Below are 12182 nucleotides of genomic sequence, written 5' to 3' on the forward strand. Positions count from 1 at the left end.
ACAGTCAGTCTGCCATTTTTACTGAATTTTGGAATGGGACGATATTTTATGGCCTTTTTGTCGAGGTCATATTTTAACAAACTCCGAGAGATTTTAACCGATCATCTACAAACTTTAGGTGTTTCACCTAAACATGCTAAAGATGAAAAGTTATTGCGCGTTTTTATTACGTTGCACGCTGTTACCGTGGTGATGAGCCATTTGCAAAGACAAATAACGCTGTTTTTGACGATCTAAACCTAGGCGAAAACTCATGCACCTTTGGACATACATCAGACGAGGCATAAACACCTACAATTTTTATGCTTATTTATGTCTATGTGCAGTACCCTGACTTGCAAGTACCCCAATTTCACCAGGGTTGCGAGGGGCCGTTATAGCTGCTCGCAGCTCTAGTTATTATTATTATTCTCCGTAAAGCCTTGAATGTTTGAGGGACTAAACGTGAACGAAAACTTACCAAACTTTGCACACAAATCAGGCCAGGCGAAAAATGTGATATTTTGAAGTCGCAATACTCGAGTACTCAAAAACGGGGCCTGCAGCACCCCAAGGACCCCTCGATATTCTCATCAAAGGAAAGTCCCGGTAACTTTGACCTACGGCTAAAAATCCTGGGAGGCACGTGTAGCACCCTCAGGCCTACAAAAATTCTTTGGTCCCCATGCCCGAACATGTACAGGGGTCTGCAGGGACCCCAAGAACCTCTTGATTTTGTTATCAAAGGAAAGTCCTGGTAAGTTTGACCTACGGCTATGAAAACTGGGAGGCATGTGTAGCACCCCCAGACGTACAAAAAGTCTTTGATATCCCATGCCCCCGAACATGTACAGGAAGTGAGTTATGAGGATTCTCAAGTAGAACGTTAGCCCATTTGTAAACATTTACAGGGGTCATACATTTGCCCCCAAGTCCGAGATGGTTCACCCGATTGACTTCAAATTTGACTTGGATCTCACGTGTGACAACAATAGGGAAAAATATTTTACGTTTTCGAAACACTATATGAGGGGGGGCTGAGCATCAAACTTTGCATTTCATAATTCCTGCTTAACGAAGGATTCTGGGAAAATTGGATGGTATATGTAACAGCATAAGACTTACGAAAATGTCTTTTATAGCCATGTGGTATACCTTACAGGAAGTCAACCTTTTTGAATTATTTTGGAATTGTCGCAACTTTTTTTGACTCCTCATAGTAGTCATATTTTAACGAACTCCTCTTAGAGCATTTATCTGATTGTCTTCAAACTTTGCATGCTTCATCTAAAGATATATATATATATATATATATATATCTTTAAAACGCTTGTCGCCGTTGTCATCGTTTAAAAACGAAGAAGAAGCATGGCCACCAGAGGGGGATCATGCATTAACTTTATGTTTGCACAATAACATCAATAAAGGCCTTTGGATAAAATGCAATGCGGGATCTCTCTCTATATATATATATAAAGTTGTAATTTTTTTCATACAATTGACTTACCTTAACTAGAATGTCGTAGTGTATTTTATACAAAGGTACAATCATGCACTTTGAAACACTTGTCGTCATCGCCGTTTGTTGTGAAAAGTGAAAGTAAAAACATCCGCTTATTCTTCTTTCCTTCCTTCTTTCCCTGCTTCTTCGTCATTCCCTTTGTTGCCTCCTACTCTATTTAAAAATGAAGAAGCACGGTCGCCAGAGGGAATCATGCCTTAACTTTATCTTTGCACAATAACATCAACAAAGTCCTTTGGATAAAATGCAACGCGTGATTGTAGCTCACAACCTAATACAATACAATACAACACAATACAATACAATTTATATAGCGCATTTCACAACAGCTACAGCTGTAACAAAGACAAAACTAACACTTTCACACTTTATTTGGCGATGTTTATATTGTCCGTACTGACCGGCCGGGAGCACGCTGCCCTCACGGCTTATAAACACAGCTGTTGTACTGTACTATCTGATTTTTACAAAACTGTATTAGAGCATACACATCATTACAAATACGGAGGACAAAGTATCCGGCTTGACTGACTAGATCAAAGGCACATTTGAATAATGTTATGAGTTTCCGAACATAACGTTGTTTGTTTCGTCCCATTCTCGCGCTGAGCACGTTTGTGCTTGCCGAGTGGCTGAGCGCCCTCGCTCCACTCAAAATTTGTAAAAACAGCTGCCGAACGGCACAATTGAATCATTTCATGAGTATGCAGACAGAATGTTGTTCAAAAGTGCTGTTAGTTTGTTAGTGTGGACGAGACTAGCGTGAGGCTGTGATGATGCGCACCCAGTCAGCTCACATACAGTACACAAGTGGAAAAAGTAAATCCACTTCAATCACATTTATTTATATAGCACTTTTCATACATAAAAATGCAACTCTTGTGCTCTCGTTGGTCGAGCCCACGCTGGGAACCAGTCACTGCCTTTTATGAGTGCCTGCGGTTATGTACAAAGCCTCTGAGTCAACTCATGTCTTTGAAACAATGCGTCTTTCTGCAATATAGCTGGCGATGTCTGTGTTGTTTCATTTTTAATTTGTTATGAATGCTTCTGAAAAATCCGCGATGCAAATGTTGAAGCGCGAAGTAGCGAGGGATCACTGTATTACAATGTTTAGAATTTATATTTAATGGGGAAATGTACATACCACATTTTTTTCATAGTTTGGCCGGGGTGGCAATTTATACTCTAGAGCGACTTATGTGTGAAATTATTAACAAATTATATCTTATCCCTTTCCTTTTCAAGGTCAGCAAACAATACACTAAACAACCACAGGAGGGCATTTTAAGGCTGCATATAAACCTGCATTACATATTGGCTTTACAACGGGCAGAAATACCTGTAGTGTATATCATTTCACATGTTATTGTAACTAGTGTTGTTCCAATACCAATATTGGTATCGGCAAGTATCCCGATACCAGCATTTTAAGCATCGGCGAGTACGAACAAATAAAGCGCCGATGCTGGTTATTGATACTGGTATCATTTTTGGAATGCAAGCACGTATATTTGAGAGCCGCACACCGGAGGGAAACAGAAGATCCTTATCCAAATGCACATGCATGTTAATATCTAGCCCATGTCGCAATCTCACCAGCACGTAGAGCTATGGAAATAGGCTGTTTATTCAACACACGTATTCTGTGTGCGTATGTTACAACATAGGGCTGTGCAATTAATCCAAATCCAATTACATTTTCAATTATTACACTCCACTATTACAAAATTGGCATTATTGTAAAAACACGATTATTAATATTAATTTTGAATTGTTTTGAGGCATGCGCTCACGAGTTACTCCGCCGCGCCGCCCTCTCCAAGCTTGCTAGCTAGTGAGCTAGCCAGCCATCTAGCCCGTATTCGGCAAGTCACACTGCACACGCTCCTACTCAACGTTTTAACAGAGTACAGACCTAAAACTGGCACACTAACCGCCACAGGAATGGCGTACAAGGCAAGTCGAAATCGCTTATTTGCTTACATTTTGGGTTCGCCGTGGAAGACGGTGAGCAAAGATGTATAAAGTACAAGTTGTCTCTGCACCCACCGGCAACGCGATGAATCTATTCAACCATCGTTTGGTTTACGATGATGCAAAGCAAGAAAACACAGAGTCAGATTTGACGTTGTGCGCAACGTTGAAACACTGTACGCAGCAACCTCCACCCATCAACATCAGAGAGACACAAAAAGATAAAATAATCTATTGCCTGGATAAGCCTTCCAAATGTTTAGGGCACAGACTCCACTTCGCAATCGGCAAGAGAAATTTATTTTAAATAACATATCTTATGCAAATATACACTACTTTTACTAGCACAAAAATTGAAACCATGCTAAACATTATGATTGTGACTTAAGTTACATTTCTTGTGTAGTCTATAATATGAAGTCAAAATATTTGTAATTATTTTTGTTTCAAATTGCTTCAAATGCAATTTGCAAACATATTATTGGTCATTATATTGTAATACACCTGGCCTACTGTAACTTAGAAGTATTGTATAGATTACTAGTATGTAACAGTCAACATTTAAATTAATTTGACCGAATCAGCATATTAAATGTATAATTTATCAGAAGCAAATTACTTAAATATTGCTTAAAAAACAAAACAAAAAAGGCTCCAGAAAAACATCTAAATATATGGATGAATAGCGTATCTGTTATTCTGTCAAAATTAGCATTCTACTCCAAGCAGTTCACTACTTTGGCAATTTATAAGTGCATAGCAAGTTAACTCCAATGCTCTGTTTGTTTAAACAAAGAAACCATACTTTAATTAATAAATTAGTACTTTTAAAATTTTTAAAAATAATTCAAATATTGTTAGGTCCAAAACGAACTTAAATTAATATAGTGTATCAAAGAATTTTGTCTTAATATTTTTACATGTTTAAACCTGTTCGTTTTGTGGCAAAAAATAATAGTTTGAATAATCGTGATTAATATTTTTTTCATAATCGAGCAGCCCTATTACAACAGATACTTCACAAGTGATGATTTAAATATGAATAATTTTACATTCAAGTGAGTATGCAATTTAGAATTACTAGAAAAATAGTGTTCATATTTTTATTTTTCAAATGGCAATACATCGGTGCAGTATCGGCATCGGCTTCGGCCGATACTGCACAGCCAGGTAGCGGAATCGGTATCGGGACCCAAAAAGTGGTATCGGAACAACACTAATTGTAACCCACATAAAGAAACATAAAGATAAATTCTAAAAGATATTAAAATGCATGAATAATTTAAACGGTTAAAATCTAATATTGTGTTAAGTTAGTAATTAAAAAGTACAAAATACAAACAACTAAACATTCACAAACAAACTCCACAGACTCCAAGTGTGCAGTGAAGTTGCCTGTTTATATCGTGAAATTGCACAAGATACAGAAAATACTATCAATATATGCATTACATACACATGTATTTTTATAGACATGAACAAGATGAGCCTATGCTAATGATTAGCGATCACGATTAGCATTAGCGATAGCGATTAGTATGCTCAGTCAACAACCCACAAGCATCCACAATTCAGCTCGTATATAAGTGTTGCATGCTCATTACACACAATTGTCTAAGTTACTTACAGACGATGATTGAACAAGAATGAACCACAAACAGGCAGTTGCCGTGCCTATGGCTGTATGTGTGTGTGTGGGTGTGTGGGGGTGGGTGTGCGTGTGTGTGTGTGTGTGTGTGTGCCATCATGCAGCCACACATATAAGGAGCAGAGCGCAGGAGACTAACATAGATATTTACGACCGAATACATAAATACTTTTGGAGACTTGGAAACATTCTACATGGGATAAATAAAATACTTATTGAATCGATCTACAACCGTTTTTGTGAGTTTAAAGTTATCTTACCATAACTTTCTTGTATACTACATGTTGCTAAATGTTACCATAATAGCTCGATGGAAATGATGTGTACTAAGCGTACAATTAATTTCCTCCAAAAAATGCGGCTTATACTCCAGTGCGACTTACATATGTTTTTTCTTCTTTATAATGCATTGTGTGGCTGGTGCGACTTGTACTCCGGAGCGACGTATAGTCCGGAAAATACGGTAGGTACAATATATGTAGATATTAGATGTATATATAGGACTTGATATATTGTACACTACATATTTGTATTCTTTTATTGTTTTTTTGTGAGTTGGGTGACATGGTAAATTTAACAGCAGTTGATTGTAATTGATTGTCATTGTATTTGTTATGATTGAAAAAGTCAATAAATAAACATGCTAAAAAAAATATATATATATATATATATATATATATATATATATATATATATATATATATATATATATATATATATATATATAAGTGGTTCAAATATATATATATTTTTTAGGGCAGGACAGCATCATGAATTATGATGAACCTTCTACATGCGGTGACATTTTTATTTTTAAAATATAAATAACAAATATAAAAGGTTTTAGTGACTTCCACCGAACTTGGAGATTGAATCCAGGGCTCCATGTTGAAAGCACAGAGGGTTAACCAGTGAGCTAAAAACATGACGGGTGAAAATGTGACTCAACACCATATTAAAAGGAACGGAAAGTGGATGCCACACAGGTCTGATACATGTCGTGCTGCAAGCTGCAGTCATCCAAGTCAAGAAGGCTGCAAAATTCACGAGCAGCTCTGTGCTACTTGATGGTCCAGTAGTTGGTGGGACTTATGGGACAACAAGAATAAATCAGCCGTGGTTGCTATGTCATCCATTGTTGCTAAGGAAATGAAGAAAGTCATGCTTTTCCCCTTATTTAACCAAGTAATGCCCACCTTTTCTCTGATACATGTGGCGCAAGGGAGACGCAAATGCACAAAAAAGACCCAGAGTAAAACTCGCACGTGGCACGCCACGCCGCCGTTCATTTCGCGTCCGGTGTGAACGAAGCATAAGAGGTGTTTGTAATAGTTGTTTGGCTGTGTCATTCAGCAACATGAGAGGGTCAAAAAACACTGGAAACAGCTCTCTATATAATACAGTTCTACACCATTGAAAATTAAAAACTCAATAATAATGTTAAAATTCTGGCAGTGCAAAGAAAAACAGCTTGTTTTTATACAGTTCTTCTATTAGATTTTATTAGATTGCGCAGGTGTCATTGTTGTGGCTGGTCGGTTTATATCACAATGTATAATCTGTTCTCACCTCGTTGGCGATGCCATCCAAATCTGTTTGTTTGGCGTTTGCTTGTTGATGACATAGGTTCCATGGTGATCACCCACCTTTACTGTCAGCACGCCACTCTGCAGAAGAAAAGGCACATCTGAAAACTAAACTTAGCTGTTTGCACGTTCCACTAAGATGTGCCTTACTATTAAAGTATTTGCCCACTCCTAAAAGGTATTTCAGGGGCAACTTTGAGTGAGTGAGTGTGAGTGTGAGAGAGGGTGAGTGAGTGAGTGAGTGAGTGAGTGAGTGAGTGAGTGAGTGAGAGAGTGAGAGAGTGAGAGAGTGAGAGAGTGAGAGAGCGAGAGAGCGAGTGCGAGGGCCCATTCATCCCTGCATGTTGAACTATTTGTTCTTGAACAGTATTATTTTTGTCAAATACAAAATGACCTTGTAAATAACATGAAATGCAAGCCTCTTGCATTTTCATTCCTCATGTTCGTTCTTAAGCATTACCCTTAAACATATTTCGTATTCCTTATGTTATTTTCGCAAGTCTTGGGACTTATTGGGCTGACCTGGGGCATCGGGGATTGTATTTCGTGCTATGCCATATGGAAATGTGTGCTGTGAGAAAAAAAACAAGACCTTGAACACCGAGATGTTGATTATTGTCCCTGCTCGTCAACAGCACCTATTTAAAGCGAAATTCAACGCAAACATATTTTTTTCAAGAATATATTCCCAGCAGGCCCACTAGTTGAAACACGGCATTCTGATTAATTTTGCGCTTCAGTAATACGAGTTAAGCAACCAAATGCACTCGTTTTTAGCCATCTCGGGGGGCGGCCATTTTGTCTTCTGTCGACTGAAAATGACATCACAACTGCTCACAATGACCAATCACGGCTGACCTGTTTTCTGAATCTGAGCCGTGATTGGTCTTTGTGAGCAGTTGAGAAGGACACCACTACGAGTCTCAATAAATATACGTATAAATAAATTACCCAAAGTGGTTCAACAAAAAAATATCTGCTTTATACTGGACTCAACTCTTTTCAAATGCACATTATTACTAGAACTGTATTTTTCCACCGCCGCAATATTGCTAAAATCCATCCAATTCTATTGAATAGTGACGCAGAAATCATAATCCATGCGTGTATTATGTCTCGCCTCGATTACTGTAACGTTTTGCTTTCTGGTCTACCCATGTCTAGTATTAAAAGTCTGCAAATGCTGCAGGTGGACTCCTGACAAGGACAACTAAGTTCCATCATATTACTCCGATGCTAGCCAATTTGCATTGGCTCCCAGTCCACTTGAGATGTGATTTCAAGTTGTTGCTGCTTACCTATAAAATACTGCATGGCTTAACACCTTCCTATCTCGTCGACCTTGTGATACCATATATTCCATCCCGAATCCTTCGTTTACAAGATCCGAGGCTAACCACATCCTTGGAGGCGCTACTATGGAGATTTCTGCATTGACCAACTGGGCAGGGACCCACTTCACCCAAGTCGTCTTCCTGCAGCACTTCATTTGATTGACTTTCACATTATTTTAACCTACATTGTATAGCATCATAATCTGTGGTTAAATGTTGCCCACTCGGCATCCATTGCAGCCAAATTATCCTGGAAGGAGGATTTCCCCATTTGTGGTCCCTTCTCAAAGTTTCTTATTTTTCGCCGGATGTTTTTTTTATTTTATTCTTTTTATTTTTAGTTTTTCCTTCTCCTGGGGGTTAAGATCAGGGGAGGTCGTTAATATTTTGCCAAATATGGGCATGTGAAGCCCTTTAAGACTTTCTTGTGATTAAGGGCTATATAAATAAATTTGACTTAATTTGACCCAAGCTTACATTAAAAAAATCACGCTGAACCCTTTGTGAGAATCAAGGACCCAAAGACCAAAACACATTCACAACAGTACCCCTCCCCAACGGGACACTGCCTGGTGCCTTTCCAGGTTTGTGAGGAAACTCACGGTAGGAGCCCCAGAGGAGGGAAGAGGCGAGGTTGAGGAATCTAGAGATCCAGGAACGTCCCTCGGGGCTATAACCCTCCCAGTCAACAAAATACTGAAAACCCCTGACCACAGCAACGTACATCCAAAATCTTGGGGACAGTGTAGGCCGGGTGACTGCCAATGACCAGTGGCGGAAGAGGGAGCTCAGAAAGAGGACTGAGGGGGCTAGAAGAGAGAGAGACATCAGGAGAGAGACATGAAAAGTGGGGTGGACTTGACGGGAGACAGGGAACTTCAGACGGACGGCAGATGGATTAATGACCTTCTCAATTTCAAAAGGCCCAATGAACCTGGGGGCTATCTTACGAGAATCAGTCTGGAGAGGAAGGGCACCGGCAGATACCCAAACCATTTGCCCTTGCCGATAATCCGGGGTAGGGGCCGCAGTATATCGGTCAGTTGACGGTTGCGCTGGGCTGTGCGAGACAGGGCATGTCTCCAGACTCATGACTACGACGGAAATGTGCACGTACAGAGGAAACAGCGACCCCTTGCTCCTGGGAAGGGAATAGTGGGGGTTGGTACCCATAGGCGACAATGAATGGAGACATGCCCGTGGACAAGGAGGGGAGGGACTTGTGGGAATACTCGACCCATGGAAGGTGTAAGATCCAGGAGGCTGGATGCCGGGCCGAGACCCATCTAAGGGATGACTCCAGGTTCTGATTGGCTCTCTCTGACTGTCTATTGGTCTGGGGATGATAACCTGAAGACAGGCTAGAGGTTGGCCCCAGAGCCTTACAAAAAGCTTGCCATACCTGGGACATGAACTGGGGACCGAGGTAAGAAATAATGTCAATGGGGAAGCTTCAAGATCCGGCAGTCTCAAGGGCGGAGAGAAGTTGGGGTTATGGAATGAAATGAACCATCTTGGAGAACCCATCAACCACAGTTCATATTTAAAGATTCCATTGTCTTAATAATTTACAAAATTAAGAGATCTTTATTGTGTATGTTTTATTCTGGTGTAATTTCTTAGAATATCACCCGAATGGTTCTCTTTTATTTTTTCTAAAAAATGTACCATCTTTTCAAAATAAACATATTTAAAAAAAAAAAAAAAACGTTTTTTTGTATTGAAAATATACTGAACCGAAGTTTCCAAAAAAACTTAATTTAGCGTACCGTTATACCCCTACTAAATAGGCTACGGTTATTCGCCTAGCATTATTGTTTGAAAGTCTATGCTGTGCTGTGCTGTAAATTACGCATGATGAGATTCCTTATTTGCAGAGCTGGGCAGTCCGTCCCGTGGTCGGACCGGTCGGACCATCCGGCCCGGCCTGACGCCCATTTTTGGGGTGAGGGGTGTCGGCTGACAGATTTTAAAAAAGGGCTCGACTAAGCAAGGCCGGGAGTGAATTTTAGTCCGGCCCACTAATTGGCCCTCATGTGTGTGACGTGGTCGCAGGCGGACAAATTTCATCTCAGCATAGTCGATGAAAGGCTTCTTTTTAGGCTTCTTTATACTCCCGCGTCGGCGCGAGCGCCAACTGCCGCATTGATTCACATGACCGACACATTATGCTGTTGGCGACAGGTCTGCAACACATGCCACGCACACATCAGGAATTGTTGCTGCTCTGATCAATCCATTATGTCATGCGTTGCGATGACGTACAGTTTCCCACATGGAGGAGAGGATGCACCACGCAGCTCGTTGCTGCTGCAAAGCAAACTAGTTTGGCAGCGGTGTGGGTGTTATGTCAAGTATGTGTGTGTAAAGAAGCTACTCACGCATGTTCCCCCTTAGCCGCCACCATCCAGATCATTTTCGCAATACAATTAAATGCATCGTCTAGTCATCCCGGTCCCTTTATGGTTGTAGCAGGCACAACATCCATTGTTGTCGCTGTCTTTGTGAAGCGACGCCCCTCGACTTGGAACGGAACCGTTTCAAAACAAGGTTGTGTCCGCGAATATTGTCAAGCTGCGAGCAGCACTCAAGGATGATGCTAGCACATCAAGGTGGAGTTCATGCACTTCTTCTGGCGTCTTCCCTACTTTAACAAGCAACACAGCAGGACATTTTCATTGAAATTAACGGACCCCGCTCGAAATCACCTCTCTCTCTCTTTCTTCGCTCCGGAAATACGCCCTAGCAAACCTGCTCTGTAGTGGTTTGCTGGTATGCTTTTATTTTGAAGGCCGGAAGTGTGAAGGAGGGAAAGTGTGGAAAATAAATAAGTAACTTGTTCAATGCGACTTCTTGCCATCTGTTGGACCCAAATAATTATCCGACAAAACCACCCCCAGGGCTCGCAATGGAAGTAAGCACACGCAGTTGGGTAAGTACTAGTGGCGCATATGAAGCATGTTTGAAGCGTGTCCACAGCTGGTTTGAATAGTAAATTAGCCAGCTAATGATCTTTAAATAAACCTCTGCCATTAGCATCCCTCCCACGGCGGCGTTATGCACGTTTTTTTGGGGGGGGAATGGGATTATGTGGGTGGGCGGGGAGTGATAGTTTTTATATGAATAAAGGGGGTCGAGGCCGGAAGGGTACCCAGGTCAAGGGTGGGAGGTCGACGCCAGACCGGCGAAAAAGGGTCAAGAGCCCAGCTCTGCTTACTTGTTCCATATATTCTGCTAGCTCTGAGAGCCACGTAATAGTGTGTTGGTGTCCCACATTGTCAAATTAGCGTTATTTCTTGTCACATTGTGATAGTACTAGTAGGCACAGCTAAGGTATATTTAATAAATCATAAAATGCAAGTGAATCTATAGTAAGATTGACTTGATTGGCAGTTTTCCAAGAGAACGTAGCATGTTCAGTCATCAACAGTCATGGTAGCTCATGGGTAGAGCGTTGGCTCCGGTGGGCTACTGTTCCCCCCTTCCCCCCCCCCCCTTTGTGTCACGGGCTGTAATACCGCTCTATACCTTGATTTTAATTTTTTACAATGTTTACAATTTCTTGCAGCCAGTCAGTTGGTTTCAAGTGTTAAACAGGTATGCAGTTGAACAGTTTAAATGTTGCTTTAGAACCAAGCTGGAGACAGGTAAAACAAAATTACTATACTGGAATTGCCCGGACAGCCACAGATGGAATCGTGAGTCAGTTAATGTGGAGGCCAGTTGAACTGTAACACAACCTGGTCCATTTATGTGTCCTATTCTTATCTGTTGGTCTCTCCAAAAACTGTTCGCCTGACTGTTAGCCAGTTGGACTGTAACACAAACTGGTCCATTTACGTGCCCTATTCTTATCTTTTGGTCTCTCCAAAAACTGTCGGCCTGACTGTTAACAATGCATCGCCACACAGCGCAAGGCATTTCACCGAAAAACGCGATTAGAATGGCAAAGATCAGCAAACGTAAGCAAAACAGTTCTTCGAACTTATCACTTTAAAAAGAATAAAATGTATTATTTTCCTTTTCTATTGTTTTTTTATGGTTTTAAAGCAGAGTAACTTGAGGAATGCCGGAAAAGTAAAAGTGTTTATCAATGAAAATACAAAGTTACTACAGAGAGCAGGACTGGAGGAATT

General features: G+C 40.7%; 1 protein-coding gene across 6 annotated transcripts in view; it reads right to left on the reverse strand.

Moving 5' to 3' along the window:
• Positions 1-12182, reverse strand: part of fxn (frataxin) — a 74167-nt gene that overhangs the window by 27345 nt on the left and 34640 nt on the right. For all 6 annotated transcript variants that reach the window (XM_086031806.1, XM_086031807.1, XM_086031805.1 and 3 more), the window contains one exon: positions 6696-6793. In XM_086031806.1, the coding sequence (XP_085887932.1) occupies positions 6696-6793 (98 nt within the window). The remainder of the gene's footprint in view (positions 1-6695; positions 6794-12182) is intronic.

Source organism: Filicampus tigris, chromosome 5 (assembly GCF_054856515.1).
Source record: "Filicampus tigris isolate MCC_2025a chromosome 5, RoL_Ftig_1.0, whole genome shotgun sequence".
NCBI classification, from domain to species: Eukaryota; Metazoa; Chordata; class Actinopteri; order Syngnathiformes; family Syngnathidae; genus Filicampus; species Filicampus tigris.